This window comes from Prinia subflava, chromosome Z (genome assembly GCF_021018805.1).
Source record: "Prinia subflava isolate CZ2003 ecotype Zambia chromosome Z, Cam_Psub_1.2, whole genome shotgun sequence".
Classification (NCBI taxonomy): Eukaryota; Metazoa; Chordata; class Aves; order Passeriformes; family Cisticolidae; genus Prinia; species Prinia subflava.
Window position 1 is genome coordinate 23858133 of NC_086283.1, and position 19654 is coordinate 23877786.

The 19654-nt window shown below is 47.1% G+C and overlaps 1 protein-coding gene across 1 annotated transcript in view; it reads left to right on the plus strand.

Annotated features, from left to right (window-relative positions):
• Positions 1-376: 376 nt before the first annotated feature.
• Positions 377-19654, plus strand: part of GPC3 (glypican 3) — a 141417-nt gene continuing 122139 nt past the window's right edge. Inside the window, exons 1-2 of the mRNA XM_063423290.1 lie at positions 377-675; positions 9529-9690. Coding sequence (XP_063279360.1) covers positions 513-675; positions 9529-9690 — 325 coding nt within the window. The 5' untranslated portion in view covers positions 377-512. The remainder of the gene's footprint in view (positions 676-9528; positions 9691-19654) is intronic.

Here is a 19654-nt window from a genome sequence, read left to right on the forward strand (position 1 = left end):
CACTGTGGACTCACGCAACACGTGCAAACGAGGGACCGCGCATCGCACGGCTCACGCCCGCAGGGGGCTACGCAGGGTCTGCACCGCACAGGCAGCGAGCGAGGGGGCACCGGGAGCGGGGCTCAGAGCGCCGTGAGCCCGCGGCTCTGCCGGTGCCGGTGCCGGCGCCGGTGCCGGTGCCGGTGCCGGTGCCGGTGCCGGGGCGGGAGGGCGCGCACAGGTGCGGGGCGTGGCGCGGGCGTGGCGCGGGCGGGGCGGGGCGGCCCCGCGGGGCCCAATGAGCGCCGGGGCGGCGCCGCGCGCGGGGCGAGTTTCCCGCGGGCGGGGGGCGGGAGCCAATCAGCGCCGGGCCGGGGCGGCGCGCGCGGGGCCGGGACCGGCGCCCCGGGAGCGCCGCGCGAGGCGCGGGGCCGTGCTCGGCTCCGCTCCGCTGCTCCCGGTGCCGGCACGTCCCGGCACGGCGGGCATGCCCGCTGGCAGCGCCTAGAGGAGCGCCCCGGTGGCCCGGGAGGATGTCGGGGAGCGGGGGAGTGCTGCTGCCGCTGCTGGCGGCCGCGCTGCTCGGTGCCGCGGGGACCGCGCAGCCGGCGGGGGAAGCCGCTTGCCGCCCGGTCCGCGCCGCCTTCCAGGTGCTGCAGCCCGGAGCCAAGTGGGTGCCCGAGAGCCCCGTGCCAGGTGAGACCCGTGGTGTCCGGCCGGCGGTCATCGCCTCCCCGGGAGTCGCCCGGGGCCGTTCGATTGCGGGGCGAGGGGGCTGCAGCGCTCCGAGCCGGGGCCGTGGACGGGGTTCCCCGGGTTGCTGCGGAGCCGTGTGCGGGCTGCCCGCTCTCCCGCGGGGAGCTGCTCTGTCGCCGCTCGGTGCCTGGCATTTGGGGATAACACGGGGCCCGTGACTACGTCGCAGTCATGGGAACCCGCTGGAGAGCGGGTCTTTATTGCGCTCGGTTGGTTCCGGGGGGATTTCACCCCGGCCGGCCGAGCGGAGCTCGAGCTGTCGAGGGTGGAGCCGCGGCGCTGCCAGAGGGACCAGCCGGCCCCGTCCTCCCGTGCCGCTGCCGGGGGTCCGATGCGGTGTCCCCGGGAGCTCGCGGTGTCCCTGCCGGCGAGCCGAGACCCCGCGCACCCGTCACGTCTCTGCAGGTCCCGGGTCCGCCAGAGCCGCTTTCCACAGCGCCAGGTGTGCCAGGGTCCGAGGCAATCCCGCTCTGTAGGGCTGCTCCGAGAGCATCCAGACCCTCATCCCAGCCTGAGCCCGGGGGCTGCCGCAGCTCCGGAGGATGGGGCTGGAAGGAGACAGCGCGGCTTTTCCCGGGCTGTGCGGGTGCCGTGCGGGGTGCGAGGGCGCAGTAGGAGTCTGTGACAGGTCTAGGAGAGGTGTTATTCTGCTCTGCAGTTCCCTTTACAGGTGGCTGCCGGGGTAGTACCGCACCAAAACTCACCACCTACGCTCTGCAAGGCTTCTTTCGGTATATATGCCTCATTCCTATTTTAAACTGTGAGTGAAATAGTGTGAGCGAAATACTTTAATTCCTTGCCTTTTAAAGGTTCTTTTGCAGCTTTTTGGGAGCTAGGGGATGTCGGCTGCTCCAGGTGGGTGGCTGTGTGCTGGGAGGGTGCGTACACAACCTGATCGGTTTTGATGGCTGCGCTACGGAGCTGCCTGGAGAGCTCGGTGCTGTTGTGTTGGGTTCAATATGCAGTGGAGAATGCCTGCCCTGAAAAGCTTATGATCAAAGTATGAAAAGGCAGAGATAACAGGCAAACGTGACAGGCAGGGGAGGTGCAATGAGATCATCGCCAGCCGTGGCTGCCTTTAATAACGATGTGTTGAGTTACGTTTCTTGCATTTGGTGTTGCGCAGGCCAGAAACACGAGAGTTCCTTCAGCAGTGATCTGCTGCAGCACAGGGGAGGAAGGGAGGAAATGGGGTGCCCAGAGGTGGGACTGCAAGGTGTTGTGGCTGCTGGTGCAAATCCCAAGTCTTTTGGTCTGTAGGACTGTAGCAATGCCTCAGCTCATCAAGAGCTGTGAGAAATATGAGAGGAGTTTAGATGTAAGTCCTGGTGAGAGCGTACCTTTCCTATCCCCACCTGTCCTTACTTTCTCTTCTCATATAAATTTTGACACTTAATGCTCCTTTCAGACTAGCTGCAGGAACAGCATCTCTTCTCTCTCTGTCCCACAGGGCCTTGGTCTCCTGGTCAGTAAGGAAGTGGCACTGGCAGTTCTTTCCAGTGAAATGTTTGCATGAAGAGTTGCAGGACCGGGAAAGAGCTGCTCTTATCACCACTGAATTGACAAATTCTGTTTGTCAGAGGGAAGGGGTTTCTTTAAAAGACAGTGAGATTCTTGCTTTGGTTCCTAAATAACTTTGCTGAGTACGTTTTTACACACTTCTGGGAGGTGATGGAGGGATGGCCAGGTTCTTGGAGAATGATTCCCATTGTTTTGAGGGGCTGCCACACTGCAATGTGATCGGTCCTTCCCCAGAAAGCAGTAGCATCCTCTAGCCTGGCCTGGCTGTGATTACAGTGGGTGTTTTTGCCCTGGTATCTTCCCTTCCCAGCAGGTTCAGGTTGCTGGGGTTCCTCAGTTACATTCTCTCTCCCCTGTGAGCCCCAGCTGCATCCCTGGTAGTCACTAAGAGTAAGGAGCCCTCTGCCTCTCTGCAGAGCCTGTGGCCAGCTGGATCAATACCTCGTAACAGGGCTGGTGTTTCAAGTGAATGCTTCCAGCTTGTTACGATGATAAAGTTCCCACATATCAAATCGAAAGTGGATTTTACATTTGCCTAAGTACATAAACTTGATCATAATTAAAGCAATGACTGCTTGCTTATACCTTGGATCTGGCCCATCTTGCATGACTCTGTGTGGTAATTACACTTCAGAGCACTTGCTTCTCATAGTAGCAGCTGCATAAATCTCTGTAATAGGGGAACATCACTCAAGGACTATTTTCCAGGCATCTGTTTATTGCTTTTCTTCCTTTCATACATCTGTCAATTAAAAAAAAGTTTTGGAGTTCCCAGCCACAAATCACCATGGAATCAATTCTGAGAACCTTTCCCTACAGATCACACCACCCTGGAGAAGCTGAAGCTAAACAACTTATTTAAAATGTGGATTTTTTTTTTTTTTTTGACACAAACAGAAAATGATTGTTTCTGGAAGCTCCATTTTGCATTATGAGCAGTGGTTGCCGAAGGAGTAAGTAGTGGAAATGCTGCTGAGTTGCAGCACACTCAGGAGAAATCTCCCACAGCTCAGTTTCACTGCATCAGTGGTGTGTGGGCCGGAGGGACATGGGCACAGCACACTCCGTAGGAGAGCTCTGAAGTAGACAGAGACCACACTTCTAATTAAAACACAAACCAAAAAAAAAAAAGGCAATCCTGTTAAATGTGAGGGAAGTGTCATGCTATTTCGTGAAGGGTATTGATGTTCTGAGAGTAATTCTAGGCAGTAATTCTGCAGGCATGCACCAGGCAGTGAGAAGCTTGGTCTCCTCTGGTCCTGCACTCTGGGCACCATGTTTTTTGTCGCTCTGGAGCATGCTTTTGCCTGCTTAGAGGTGAGGAACAGCAATAGCCTAACTACTGTGGCTGACTGTTCCGAGGGGTGAGAGGATGTAATTCATGGCAACATCTCGACTGCAGCTGGATCAGAGATCTTGTGCTGGAGAGGAGTGAAGGCAGGGTGATGGGAGGGTGCTTTTCCTGGGTTTTGAAGAAGATGAGACTGAATGACTGAGCCAGCTCCTGAGCCAGCCTGTGGTTCTGTGCTGGGGTAGCTTTATGCTCAGTAATAACTGAATTCTCTTTTTCCTATGTTGCCTGTCTTGGTTTTATTCTTCCATTTGTCTTTTATCTGCATCATTTCTCCTATGTATAAACAGCAGCTTCAATTTCCATTTCTTATGGTCTGTTGTTCTCTCCTCTTTGCCATTTGGGTTTCTCTGTATTGGTGGTGATGCTCCAGGTAATTGGGCTGGTGCCTGTGGGTAGAGGAGAAGGGGTGAGCTGGTGCCTTGGCAGGATGGGGAGAGGGGATGGATGTCACTGCTCTGGGACAATGGAAAACTGAGGAATATTTATCTTGACAGAAGTATCTGCTGGCAGGTCTGTTTTCCCTCTCCCACAGCAAAGTGTTATTTCCAGCTTTTTGTTCATTTTCTTTGATGGAAGCAAATATGGATTCACCCTAAGAAAACAGGAGATTAATCTTTTGGAGTTGAGGTATAACGCTTTACAAGTGCCTGGCTGAGCATGTCAAGCTTTCTTCTCTCCTTTTGTTTTTGCCAGCTGCTGTGTGCCAATGTACAGTTTAAAAATTAAAAATCCCAACTCTTCCCGCTGGTCTCGATGTGCCTTTGCTCATGAGCTGGTTCCCTTTGTACTCCTGCTCTTTTATTCTGTTTTTCCTGAGTGGGACTAATGATGCTCCTCCCTGTGCAGCCTTTCCATTTAGCTTAGCACAGTGGTTTAAAAGCTTAGTTTACTAGATAATTGAGTTTTCCGTTCTTAATTATTTCAGGCCTGCAAGTTGCTCTCTTGATAGTTAAGAGAGCAGGAGCAAACCCCTAAAATTTAGTAACCTCCCCAGGCAGTGGTTTTATAGTGAGATCATTAATTTTATTTTTTTTTCCCAGGGGTTAACTTTAACAACATCCTGAACAGTGTTCTTCCCAGTCTTTGGAATGGCTGTGGGATGTGTGCTTGTGGGTGTAACAAATCTGTGTGGGGAGTGGGTTCCCAAAGTTAAATCCATTGATGACGGTGTTGATACATTTGTACATTTGTTAGGCAGAAACTTTTAGTCTGTAAGACCCATTTTTCATTGTAAGGTCTTCTTTTAAAAGATGTGTTTTTATAGGGTGTTATATTTGCATGAGAATCATCATTTTAAGACCAGGGGAGGAATCCAGCATCAGATGGCCTTGTGAAACACAAGATGGAATAGAAAATAAAGGATAATTAAGCAGTAATAAACATCCCATGTAGTACCCATACTGTTCCAACTTAAATCACCTATTGAATGAGGTTGGTTTATAATTTATATCTCTTTAATTGGATTTATGGAGATCAGCATTAAATCTGGGTTCTGGGTTCTAAACAGTTGCATTTCCTTTTCCTTCCCCTAAATACTGAGCAGTAATAGGCAGCGGCTGATGTACAAGCCCCATATCACATAATTTAAAAGGCTCTTAATAAAAAGTATTGAAAAAGCTGGGGGAAAATCCACTACATTTAAATGTTGAGTCACTGCTTTTATCTATTTAAAGCACGATGCTGGTTGTAAGCAATCGGAGGAGGAAAACTGACCCAAACCAGCATATTTCTTGTGGGTAATATTACCAATTTGGTGAGTTAAGAGGGGGAGGAACTCCTCTGACTCTTCTAGACTGCAGAAGGCGAAGGTGCCACTGCATGGGGTAGCAGAGCCCCCTCACATGGGGAGGAGGCTGCAGGAATGTGGTGTTAAGCAGGGACAGGTTCTTATTTTGGCAATGCCTGGGGTAAATTTAGGGGGAATGTTAATCTGATTTAAATTGCCATTGGATCTGGGTGGGAAGGCTTGTGTGCCCCAGTGTGCACAGCTTGTCTGCCTGTATCTGATGACAGGGTTGAAGCTGTCCTGGGATGCTTAAAATCAAAGGAAAATCCTTCAGCCTTGTGAGGGAGTCCACAACTCCCCGCAGATGATCTTGAGGGTTTTTATTTTTGACATTTAATCCACTGAAATTATTTTCACTTCTGCTGTACTAACCACCTATCTGTGGGAGTAATTGTACATCAAAGTCAAATGTAGTGGTTGAAATTCACTGCTACCCGGCTGTCAGTAAAAATTCCCTGTCAGGAGGAAAAAGACGCAGGGTGCTACTGAAATTAGTGCAGCCTTAGAGTTTATTTCTGTCGGCTGGGAGAGTATGCGAAATTGCTGGAGCATTTACACTGCTGTTCCCCAAGATGGCATAAATGGCACAGCTCTGATGGTGCCTGGCGTTCTGCACCCATGGAAGGGGCTGCAGCCAGCGCCTTCTCATCCATGGGAGCTGGGTGTCAGAGGGTCAGGCTGCTGTGCCTGGCATCTCATCATCTCCCTGATCTTGCGAAGATTGGTATGTGAGCGTCCAAACACAATTTAATAAAACGGTTGCAGTAACTTGAGGGACACTTTCTTTCTGAAAATGAGTTTGTAGTGATTTATAGCAAAAGGAGAAGGTTGTTTGCAAGGGCTGAGACTGGCATTACAAGGTGTAATGACTTGAAACCTTAAGAAAAAGGGGTTGTGTAGGTTGGGAGATAAAAACAGTCTTAACAGTAAAGGGCCATTAGGCAGCGGAATGGGCTTTGCTATCTCAAAAGCCGGAGTATCGCTGGAGGTGTTTGTGTTAGATAAAATGCTGAGAGGGGGTGGACTGGGAGGCAGAGGTACGATTTGATGACTCACAGGACCTTTTCCCATGCATTTTTTGGAGTCAGGAACGTGTGGCACCCTAATTCATTTATTGCCTGTGTCTGGTCCGTGGGCTTGCTGAGTGTTCCCAGGCGTTCGTGTCCCCGCATCCTTCACGCTTCCAGAGCGCGCGTGGTTCACACAGCCCCCGGCCCTTGGGGCTCCTGGGGGTGCTGCAGCTTGAGTGCAGAAGAGGCTCCTTCAAGCAACAGTGTGAATAAACCCTAAATACAGTTGCAGGTCTACAGCCTCGTCTCTGTTTCATCTGTGTCTGCTGGGGCTGGGGTCAGCGGAGTGGGTTAGTGGCTCCTGGGGGACTGGCATTGAAACCTCCTGTCCTTACTGCTCCTGGGGGACTTGGAGATGGGAGTGTTTGAGCCAGCTCGCCATATGGGAAAGCCATACACAGAAAAGAGCTGGCAGATGGGACTCAGGCCCCCATTCCCCGTCCCTCTGTAACAACACTGTGCCAGGAAGGACCTTGTCCCTGGTACCTTCCAAGAGCCTTCCCTGCCTGCGTTGTCCTGTTGTGTTTATCACGATGTTTCTTACTGCGCTAGTTGGCTGTCTCTGTAAAACGTTTTAAACTGAGTTAATTCCCAAGCTTTTTCCTCCTCCTCTGTGATTGCTCTGATACAGCATGTGTCTGTCTTTTTACTGCACAAAAATAAAGATCCATTTAAGGGGAGAAGTTGGCTTAATTGCTAAAAAGAAGGATGGGATGTGAGTGGATGACCTTGCTGCTTCCTATCCTTGGCTTTAACTTGCAGAGACCTCTTAATTGCCAACTCTCAGGTTTTCTATATTGGTATTTCCATTAATCATGTGGAAGGATTTTTATTTTATAATTTGAAATGTGTCCTAATATAATAAATGTAGAAGGAAATAAGCCTTGTATTAAAAAGAAATTTATGGGCATATTGTAGCGTTAAAGAAACCATGCTAAGCCTTTTTGTGGTGTAAATTGAGTTGGGTTTGACTTTAAAAAAACCTCTTTACCTTGCTGTTATATAACTGCTTCTCTCATTAACGCAGTGTCTTGCTGTTATGCAGTTTTATGGTCCCTTTTATTTTTTCAGTGCATGAAATACCTGTCGCTGTGCTCCTCTGGAATGGGTGAGTTCACGAACTGCTGAGGCTCCAGCATTAGACATTGGTGGTGCTGGCTCTGTGAGAGAGGGCTTGAGGAAGGGACTTGTGTTGGGCAATCCCGCTTTGCAGAAGGGGAAACTGAGGCAGCGGGGAGTGATGGATCCAGGATGGGGGTGTGGACTCCTCTCTCCCCCTTTGCATGAGGTTTTTTTGCAGCAGCTGCAGGGCTTGCACTGGTTAAATCTCCTTTCCCCACATGCAATGCGTGCTGTAGATGAAGTGTTTCATGTTCCTTTTCCCATGCTGTGCCAGGGGAAGGGATAGGGCTGGAGGGAGGAGGATTTCTGCTGTCACTGCTCCAGCCCTGACAGCTGGTTTTCCCTTGGCACTGTGCATGATTCTTCTTCAGGAGGCACACGATTGAACTGACATTAATATTAATCCTGTTCTTCTAGACTAGACTTGCAAAACTGACTTTTGACACTTTCTAGTAATTAGGGAGAGAGTGGATGTGGTAAAACACTCTTGTGAAGGAGAGAAGACAGGAACCTGAAAGGACGCATAATCCTTACAGAGCAAAGATGTAAATTACCAAAGTAGCTTTTATTGAGGAAAAAACCCTCTATAGCAAGCAAGAAGGCAGAGTGAGGGCTGAGAGGTGTGAGGAGCCTTCACTCACTGTGCCAGGGCTGTTGGTCACTGGCCTGAGGACTGCTTCCTAATCCCAGTTTTTGGCAGAGCTGAGCCTAGCAGGGAACTTCTTTTGCTTTGGGCATGATGCAGTTTGGGTGGCAGACAATGAAATGTGAGTGCTGGCTGTTCTTGGACCCTGGACAGCCATTTTTAATGGAGCTGTTGTCTGCTGTTTGTGTTTCTCAGAGCAGCATCAGATTAGATGTGTTTTGCATGAGGAGAGCTATTTGCTTTGATACGAGCTTGTTGTTCTGCTTCTGTTTGGGGCCTCAGTTTGCTCTTTAAAGCTCATGAAAGATGAGACTTTTTTGCTGCTACTTCCAGCTCTTCTGTTTTATCTTCTCTTGTCTGAGCCTAGAAAGATTTCTATTTTCTTCCCCAGATTTTATTTGTTTTTAGCTAACAACACTTTTCTTAAAATTGTCTATTTTCTCCATGAACAGATACTTTGGGAATGTCAAAAAAAGAAGTTTAGCACCACTGAGCAGTGCTGGAGATGCCAGAGCAAGTGGTATCCCTCTGCCCTTTGGCTCCTGGCCTTTGTCCCATCCTGGTGAATGAGTCAAGGTGCTGCTGAGGAGGCTCTTGCCTTGTGCAGTGCTCAGAGCATCCCTCAGCCTCTGTGCCTCTGCAGCTGGACATCCTCCAGTGAAACAATGGGCCTCGTGCTTTGCCTCTTGCAATGGAGAAAGGATGGGGTGGGGACACTGGTTGTACAATTTAAAAGTCAGCGCTAAAAAGCCAAGTAAATCATTATATTTGTGTCCTTCTGCAATTACTGTCATTGCTGGGGATACAAAAATGTAGAAATTGCAGGGAAATAGCACTGTTACATTCCACATTACTTTTAAGTCTTTATGCAAATTACGAGCATATCCTCCTTGATGTACTGCATACATTGCTCTGTTCACGTAAGTCCTCAAATGCTGTCTCTGTTTTCCACCTCCCACTCCATCTTTCCTGTGACTCCTCACTGCCATGGGCAGACAGGGGACAGCAGGGCGAGGCTCGGGATCGCTCTGCTCGGCACCAGCGCATCAGAGTGTGGGAGCTGAATCAAGCACTGTGCTGGCAGGCAGGCACAGCTCTCGGGGGCCACTGCTCACGACCCGGGCTCTGCCTTTTCTGTCCTTTCCTCTGGCCAAGCTGCCTCTCCAGGACAAATTCCAGAAACGTCATCAATTTGCCCAAACAGTAACTGTGGCCATACTGATGCTTGGAGCTGGTCTCCTCTCCCAGTTCCACCTCCTAATGTGAATTGTCTCCTTTTCCTGTGCCTCTCCAGGGACTGATCTGCAGGTATGTATCCCAAAGGGCTCCACGTGCTGCTCGAGGAAGATGGAGGAGAAGTACCAGGCGACCGCCCGCCTGAACATGGAGCAGCTGCTGCAGTCTGCCAGCATGGAGCTGAAGTTCCTTGTCATCCAGAACGCTGCTGTCTTCCAAGGTGAGTGCTGGGGGTGCTCCAGTCACCTGCAGGAGGAGGCAGCATTTCTGCCCCTCTTCCTCAGCACTGGGCGATCAGAAGTGCAAGGGGTTGGAAGCTTTCTGTTCATGGGTTTCCATATGTTTGTAGATATCATGTATGCTTGTTTATGATTAGTGATATACCTGGTTTGCTATATAGCTGCTCTGCAGGGCTTGTCTTAAGTATTCCTGTAAGAATGAACGGAAATTTTAAAGCTAAACTTATTGAGGTGCAAATTAAAAAAAAATCCAAAAAACAAAAAAACCAACCACCTCTCCAAGAATCAAAATATCTGTGCAAATACTGTCTTGTCTGACTCTTGTCAGTCCCAAAATACGGGTTGCAGTGAGGTGATCTGGTTGTCACCTGTATAATGCTTGGTAAGATCTGCTTCAACTGTATTGTGCATTATTATTATTGTTATCCACTGCACTACAAAGTTGTTTATTCTGTGGGAAAGGTGGCAGAGGCTGCTGGTTCCCAAATGCGATCCCTGGTGCCCCAAGGGGTATTTGAGTGCTTGGTGACCTGATGCCCTGCCGTCTGGACCAGTTCCCCCTGTAATGATAAAATGATGGGGTTTTTTGTTTACTTGTTTTTTATCTGCAAAATGGATCTTTGAATATTTTTTAGTGTGGATACACACTAGTTTGTGCCACTTAAATCTGCAATAATTTTTTTAGGGCCTTATGGTTAATGTGCGGTGAAATGATTGCTTATTTGTTGAGTGCTGTCCTATTCAGGTTCCATCATTCTGTATTAATGGTGTTTTTTGCCTGTATTTAAAAAAGAAGTCATGGGCAGCCAAGCGTTTTTTTCCCTCATGATGATATTTTTGCAGAATAATTGATTTATTTTTTGTTTATGCCTCGCTAATTGCAAGACTCAAGGCCTGCTGAAGCCTGTGAGATCAGGGCAGAGCTCTGTTCTGGGCCACAACTGACTGATGAAGTCTAGTATGTTTTTCTTCTCAATGTAAGATCAAATGAATGGCTGAGGAGATAACAGCACATTTTTTCCCCCCAGTAATTCTTAATGCAGTTACCATTAAGTTCCAATTCTAATAACCAGAATGGAGTAAAACTAATGAGAGATTGGTTTCCTAGGCACTGGAAATGTGGGCCAGGTTCAGAAACGGTGAATAACCTGGGTGGAATACAAAGTGTCTGCCTCCCTCCTTCCCATTTGATAGCAACTGCAACATTAGTTTTTATTGTGTGTGGGAATGACACCCTGTGGAACTGCAGGTTGCACACAGCCGTCGGGTGCTCTGGCTCTGAACTTTCTGCCACTTCTGGAGAGAGCTGAATCCCTTGCTTTGATTTTGTTATTTCCCCCTCCCCCCGAGCTTTCAAAAACTGTTATTTCCACCCTGGCCCATGAGAGAGACCCATGCAGGAGTTTTGAAGCTGAAGTTATTCTGAGAAGCCCTGGTACATGGAATTGCCATTCTTGGTGGTGGGGAAGAAAAGCATTTAATTGAACAGTTTCTGACCACTTCTGCTTATAAAAAAAGCTCTAAAATGACTAAAAATCACTTGCAATCCCATTGCAGAGGAGGGATTCCTAGCTGGAACCGTTGAGGAGCTCACTTTAATTATCTTGTATAAAGTGTTTTGGACTTGGAAGGATGATTGATTAGACTTTGAACAGCATTTACTTTTGTTATCTTTAAAATGAGTCTGAAAGTTTGTAGAAGAACGCTTTTTAAAATAGGTCGATCTTTTGATTTCTGCTTGCTTAAAAGTATTTTGATGGCTGCAATACCAGAGGCTGTTCCAGCTATAGAAATTGTGCTGGATGCCCCTGGCAGGGCTGTGCCTGGGGCTGTGCAGGGTACTCAGCTATTGGGGGGATGCTGGAATGGTCAGGGAGGAGGAGCCCATGACCACAATTGGAGCCCCAGTGGCACCTGAACATCTCCTGCAGGTTCTGGGACAGATTCCCTGTGGCTGTGGAAATTGGGAGTGCAGGGATGGAATAGCTGGAAGGAGTGCCAGCTCTGAGATGTGCTCTGGCAGTGAAGAGAGCTCCCAATGTGTCTTGCTTTGGGTCAGACCTCCAGTCTGGGGATCCAGTACAGAAGATGGGTTCTCTCCAGAGGAGAGAAATGTGTTGGTATGGAAACACAGCTCAACCACTCATATTAAAAACACAAATGTGAAATCCTTCAGAGTTAATTTTAATATTTTTACCCTGGCATCTGAAGGGACTGCTAGTTTGACAAGCAAGACCTCACCCAGATGTTATTATTTTGCACCAAATTTAATTTCTTCCTGCTGAAGCTACAGCAGCATCTCTGCTGATAAAGATCAAGGGAAATTGTCTGGCATTTACAGGAAATCTCATCCAGGCCTATCTGTTACAATGTTCACTTAGCAAAGTTTATTAGATTATTAGTTTTAGACCCTTGGGCTTTTTCTTTATTGCAGTTAAGAAGGAAAAATCCCAACCAAAAAAATCCTCCCTTCACTAAATTTAAATGGTACAATTAGCTCCTGGTCTTATCTTGCAGGCATTTTTTAAAATTATGAAGATGATTTAAGTAGTGATTTAATCTTTTGGAAACTTGCTGCGTTTGACAGTGCTAAAATGGATTGTGGTTGCCTCAACTGCAGTTAAATCTTATTCCAGGATTTTTTTTTGTGAGCAGTTTTTTCTCTTTCTCTTGGTGTATCCATGCTAGTACCTGCCCCTGTGGGCACCTCCTGGTTCGGGTTCTCAGCTCTGAAGCTGGGATGAACCCCATCACTTCAGAACTGCTCATGTGTCTTTTGTCTTTAGCATTTAGTATTGCAAAAAAAAAAGGCAAAAAATCTTTTGCATTTAGTATTGCAAAATGTTCTCATCCAAACTAACCAGTACTTAGTGCAACTCACCTGCTGGAGAGAACAGTGAGAACCTTGCCTATGGTTTGCTTTCTCCCCTCTTTTTCTTCTGATATTAGATCTTTGGTTTTTTCAGTGGGGGAATTTCTGGCTCTGCCACCACCTAGTCTTTTCCTATTGAAACAATGACTACAAAAAAATCCCTCAATGAATTCTGCAGTGATGACTTCCTCAGTGATTAAATCTGAATAGCTCAACTTTCTCAAAGACAAGCTTGAGCAGGAGAATGTATGGAATCAATGTGGTTCTTTTTTATCTCTTCTTCCCCTCACTAAAGAACTTGTTCCCTAGGTTTGGCTTGTGTGCATGTTTATCAGCCTGATTCCTCCTGCTTCCCAAGCTTGGGAATTTGTTTTTGAATGGTCACCTTATTTCTTGCCCTGCATATTGACCATATTACTCTGTGAGTAACAGGAAATTAAACCTTTAGCAACTGCTCACCTGCAGCTTTTGTAGTATATTCCTCCCAGTTCTCTGTTCAAAGGAAAGCACAGGAGGACCTCTGAGAGGAGGGGAGCATCTGCACCCATTCTTTGTGTCAGATTTCCTGGTAATCTCCCCCCTCCATCGAGTGAGAAGAGCAGGAACAGGAGAGCTGACTGTGAGGGGCTGCTTCTGCACAATGAGCTCCCGAGGAGAGCTGCTTCCAGTATTTTAAATGATTGCTCAAATAAGTGAACAGCAGGATCTCGTGCTGCCTCTCTGCAGCTTCTTCTGTTGATGCCAGTCCCATCCAGGAGGGGCCTTTCCACGTGGTGCAAGCACGGAGCTGTTGGAGTGTGTCAGCGGCTCTGCTCCGCGATCTCCCAGCCATGGCGGAAATGGCGAGATGCACGATGTGGCTGTTCCTCACCCTGAATCGAGCTGCCCCAATGCTTCTGTGGGTGCAGAATCTGCTTCCACCCACTTCCCAGATAGCTCCTGCGAGGCTGCACTGCTGCTGAAGCTTTGGGAACGTGGTGGATGGTGGGAGGGTTAGGAGTGCAGTAACCCAAACTAAAAATTGGCTGCGATGCTGCAGTTGAGGCCCCCTTGGTGATGGCCCGGAGGAGTAAATGAAGACCTGCTCTGTTCCCTGAGAGGCAATGGCATCTTCCCTTCTGCAGATGGCAGCTGGAAAATAACAAAAACTGTGTTGGGGGAAACTTGAGGGGCTTTTGGGATGTGTGTTTCACAGTGGTTTGTAGGAATGCCATAATGAACCAGGGATCCTCGGATCCCTACTCTCACAAATCAACACCAACAAACCTGCCTGTACATGTTTATTTTCTTATTCACGGGAGAATCCTGTTCCTTGTCTCCTCTGGATAGGGCCCTTGATGGTTCTGGCCGAGCAGGTGCTGTGGGGTCGATTCATCTCCTGGTGTGTGCTGGGGAAGGATAAAGGCAGAGCTGTAACTCTTAGTCCTACCAGGCAGCTCTGACGGCTGTAAATCCTCCATTAGGCATAAATGCAGCCATTTTGGTTATTTATAGTTATTTACACTATCCATTCATATCTGTCGGGAATGAAGGCAGTTTTGACATTGCAAGCTTCTATCGGGTTATCTTTAATCAGTTTAGAGGCACCTAAACCACAAATATATCAAATAGCCAATCCTAATGTTGGACTCCTCTAAAGTATGACTGAATTATTTATTTTGTTATGATGAAAATGTCTGGGTTTATTGGGTTTTCTTTGAAGAACTTGATTCTGCTTGAAGTCTAGAAGATAAAAGATTAGCGATTGTCTCTCCAAGTTTCTTATTCCAAATCCTTCAAGGCTTTTCATTTTTCACGAGCCTCTGTTACTACTTTAGAGTCAAGGTGAGGGAGCTGAGATTTCTTTTATTCTGTTAAAGAGGTTTAAGTACATAAAGAATTTTATCTTTACTAATTATGCCTTGCACAAGTAAGTCCAAGATTCACGTAGCAATTATGTGAGATGGGCTGTGTGGTGGGAGCTTTTGCACGTTAATCACCAAGACAGGTCCATGGATACCAGCACTGCCCAGCAGAGCTTGTCTCTTATCATTTGGAATAGTTCAATACTCCAGTGTCTTTAAGCCAATTAGGTTCTGATAATACAGGAAGGTCTTTCAGGTGTTGGCAGGGCCTTGGGAGGACTTCGGCGCTGCGTTGTTCTGCGGATTGTTGCCCTTAGTGCGTGTGGGGAGAGAGGAGGTGATATGGGGCAAATGGGAGAAGTCTCTAGCTTGGAAAATTAATAACTATTTATGAATGTGGAGGTGAGAGGTGCTGGGACTCAGGAGGACTTGGAGTTGAACCAGCCCTGCAGAGGGGAGATGTGACCAACAGGTTACAGCTGTGGTGTATGGGTGGGCTTGGCAGTCTAACCAGTGTGCAGGGGTACACAGCTTTTCTAAACAGGAGGAAAGTGATTCCAATTAACTGAATAAATGTATAAAATGATGCTTAGCAGGACTTGAAAGTGTCTTGAGTGGGATGGTCAGTTTAGTAGCTTCAGGTGAAAAGTGCATGTGAAAATGTCAACTCCTGCTTGTGGGCTTGTAAAATATTAAGCTGACATTTTAAAGAATGAATTCATTTCTTGGAAGAGAATATTAAAACTCTTATTTACAAGTAAATAAGGTCAAGAAACATCTTACCATTCCTCTTCCTAATTAGTCCTCTGCTAACTGGAGTCTTGCTGCATCCTTCTGTGATGCACCTATCTCCACAAGATAGAAGGTGGCCTTTCCATACAAAAGCTTTTTAAATTGTTGTTGCTTAAATATTTTCTTTTTTTTTAATAACTTGAATTTAAAATAAGAGTTGTCTCACTGGGTCAATTCAGGCTGGTGTTCTGCCTTTGGTGGGGCTTCCTGCCAGATGCCTTGGATGCACAAAGTTTGTAGTGGAAAACTGTGGTGATGCATTTACCAGGTCGAAAACGATGTTCTAAACCAATGATTATGGGTAGGTGGAAATAATGTCTGCATAATGAGAGATCTCTGGTTGTCAGAATTGGTCTAGGGAGGTAATGTTTCCTTTCAAATAACCAGAACTTATTGTTCATAAATCAGAGTTAATCTGTTTATTACACCAGCACACGAAGCTGGAAGTCTGGAGTGTGCCATAATGCTTAGCTTTAGGAGCAGAGCTGTAATAGTAGCAGCAATTTCAAATTATTTGAAATTGGGGGATCAGCAAAATGCGGGAGTTTGTGGAGGCTCTGGGCATTAAAAATGACTGCTGAGGATTGATGAGTTTCTTTAACAAATTGTAAAATCCATCATGCAGGAGTTAGGGCATGAAACTGCCCTCCTGAGCCACATAAACCATGGCTTTGGAAGAATTGCATGACAGTGCATGCTACCGGGAAGGGATATTTTGAAAGATGTTTGGTTTTGCTTTTCTTTCTTCCTCTCACTGCCTGAAGTTTCACTGCTAGCACAGCACTGGCGTGCAGCTCACCGGGCTCTGGGGATGCTGGGTGGGTCTTCCCTCAGAGGAGCCTCTCAGTGCCTCTCATGATGCCGAGCCTGAGTTGTGGGGCTCCCCTCCTGCCTTGGTTCCCTCTCTCCTGCCTCAGCCACTACCAGAGTAGTCCCATTTCCCACGATTTCCCAAAATCCTGGTACATCTTGGACAGCCTGGCTCATAGTTGGGGACCTTGGCGTGTGTCTGTGGGCGTCTCCTTGCAGGAGGGACCCCCTTGGCTTTTGCTGCTGTTTCCCTGCATCTCCCTTTGAGCTCTGCAGTACATCCCCACACTGATGGCCCTTCATGCTCCCACTGCATTTCCATGCATCTGTTGACTGCTGCAGGAGGATTCTGTGTTGTGCCCTTTGCAGAGAGGTAGCAGCAGCCCTCTGGCAGGTCCACAGAGGAGAGGAGTAAAATGTGTAGTAGGAGATATCCCTGACCCCCTAGTCCTTGCTTTTGGGGCCTTCATGGCTTGAGGAGTGCAGCAGTGGGGAGCTGTGTGTAGTTGAGATCCCTCCCTGCATCCTGCCTCTGTTTCTGCCCTGCAATTAAACACTGCTGATGTACTTCCCCTCATCAGTGAAATGAGGCTTGGAGGTTAATAAGGGGCTTTCTGGAACTGCCTGTGTGCTGCTTCAGCAGTTTTTAAGCACTGCACTTGGTGTCTGGACTTAGGGGCCCCCGGTTCAAAGTGTCTGGAGCAACTCCTGGGTGCTTGTGCCTTCTGCTGCCAGGTGCTGTCCCCTACCAGCTCTGATGCTGCTTTTCTGCCGTGGAAGGGGGTGGTGCTTTCCTGCTTCTGAAGGGTGAAGGAGGAACTGTGTGCACCTTGGGGCTGCTCCCTGGAGTCAGTGCTGCAGCTCCATAGGGAATGTAGATCTTATGGATGGGGAGGTGTCTGGGCAGGGGGTCTGCAGGAGGATCACAGCCTTGCTGTGGCATTTCCTGCAGCTTCTCCATGTCTGCGTGGTGGTGCTGCCTCTGTCCCATCTGCTCTGAACCACGCTGGCAGAACACCTTGCTCTGCCTGCATTCCCAGCGTGAGCTGTGAGACAACCAGGGAGCGAGGGCTCCCTGTTCCTCGTGTCTCCTGCTTCCACAAGTGGGCTGTTTTCTGTAATTACCTTTTGAGCTCCAAGTTACCATCTTTTGATAGTTCAAGTACTAACGTTCTTTAAATGCCTCCCAACGCTATAAAGCAGTCAAATGACATCTCTCTAGCTTGCAGTAAGGTGATATAAATGTCATGTTACCTTTGAATGTGGTATTTATAGAACTGCTTGGTGCTGTTGAATATTTGTGTTTTATCCTTTGTAGTTCAGTACAGAAATGGGCACAGCAGCATCTTCCATCACTTGTCCTGAAAAGATATATAGATGCATTCTCATCCCACAAAGTGCTTAAAATGCAAACAAGAGCTGGTTTGCATTTGCTGGGGAGGAAAGGGAGAAGGAAGCTAGCACCCAGCAATAAAGACAGGGGCTGTCTCTGTAACGAAAACATTTTGCTAGATTGTCATCTGCTTCACTTTTAAAGCAGCAATAAGATATAGCGATAAAATGGCCAATGGTGCATTTCATCTGAGGGAAATGAACTCTTGCTGAACCAATTAAACTGTCAATACACTGTGGTTTCACATTCCCCTGAGCAGACTGGGTCACCTCAGGTGTGTTACTCACTCTGACTTCACCACTGATGTGAAATCAATTTTAGCAATTTATAATCTTTCATTCTAGTGTGAAAGTATATTAATCTGTGAAAAACACCACTCAGACAGTCAGGACAGATGACAGCTTTCCTCACAATTGTGTATAGCTGGCAGGGCCTCTTGAATTACCTGGTGCATGTAACTTTTGGACACTCTGGAGGCACTGACAATCCAGTTTTCAAGCATGGGACTTTGTCCTTAAAATGTTAAAAAAATCATAGCAGCGCCTTGGTCAAACTTTTCGCTACTCATGTGAAATTGAGTAGCTTGAGATTGGCTTTATTCCCTCCGCCCAGAAGAGGCAGAGCTCTCCACATGGCTTGTGGTATCAAAGAAGTGCTTGTGGCAGATTTGTGGTAATACTGCTCACTAGAAAGTAAAGCAGATACATCTGCCACGGATGGTGGAGAGACACCGAGGGATGTGGGGTCTTCTGTGTTTGTTTCTGTGGCAGCGGTGTCTGAGTGTTTGAGTTTAGGTTTTTATCCTGCAGCTGTGAAGAGGATGCAGGCTGGACTGTGTCTGGTTAGGGCTACCTGGAAAAACCCCTTCCATCCAGCTATACTGGGATGCAGTACCTGGTGCAATGTCTACTTGCAACCCTCAGAGTGCAGGTGTCATTGGAACCATGGAATCATTCAGGCTGGAAAAGACCATGAAGTTATTTGAATCCAACCCTTAACCCAGCACTGCCAAGACCACCACTAAACCTTGTCCCTAGGTGCCACATCCATGAGGTTTTTGAACACTTCCAGAGAGAGTGTTAGATTGAATCTGTGACTGCTGTGGTATGCACAGTGGCTGGGCTTATTTAGGTGTTTTTGATGGGTGCTGGATTGTGTCCTGGGTCACACTGGTTGGTCAGAGAAGCACGTCCGGGTTTGTGTGTGGCACCAGGGATGCACAGGAGACGAGTGAAAATTCTAATGCGTGAAAGTAAAGCCATTTCCATGAAGTATTGCATTTAGAAATTAATGTGTCTTCTATGACAGATTAAATGTAGGAAGCACTGCATGTTTAATCTGCTATTGTTAGAAAAATCCCCAAAAGTTAATTGGGAAAAAATCATCTGAATGTATGCTTGGAGAAAAAAATTACAAACCTGTTGGTTAGCAAGTGAAGATTAAAAAAAAACTAACCCTTTGAGACAAGGCAAAACAAAGAACAGTGTAGGTCAATTGCAAATGAATTCTTTTGCTGATTAGCTCTTCCTAAATTTGTCATCTTCAAGTAAAAAAAAAAAATCTATGGCTGAGTGCCATAAAGAACCAATTTTAAAAGCAGTAGAGAACAGTAAGGCTGCCTCTAGGATTACAGCTCACAGCTTTGGAATTCACTCCTTTTGATGGAAATTGGAGAGTAACTGCTGTAATGCAGTGTATTTGTATTGGTCAAATTCCTGTTATGATCACAGTGAAAAATGATGTTCCTTTTTCTAGGCAAAGGAAATTAAATAGGCCTAGTAATCCATGTAAGGAGATTGGTTTACATTAAAAGGAGGAAAGAATGTGAAGACTAATCAGATCAATGCATACTCTCTAATCTATCTCATTAAAAAAATAAAATCAAATTGCTACTGAATTATAGGAAATATATTGAAATGACACACACATGCTTTTACTGCCTTTTAATTATGAAATTATTTCAATCTGCTTGAGTCTGCCATGTAAGTGAGCTATCAACTGTTCTTAAATACTGGCTCATAAATTCAGAATAGTTCTTTAAATGGAAGAAAATAGCATCCCTGGTCCTTCAGCTGAGAATGTCAGCCCAGAGCATGACAGGGTCATTTGTACTGGAGAAATCTGTGCTGCTTGATTTAGGTGCACAGCTTCCCTCTGGACGAGGCTTTTAAGGTTGTTATTTATGCTGTCATTTGTCAGGGGAGGGCTTGGTCTCCAATGTCCGGCTGCACAGC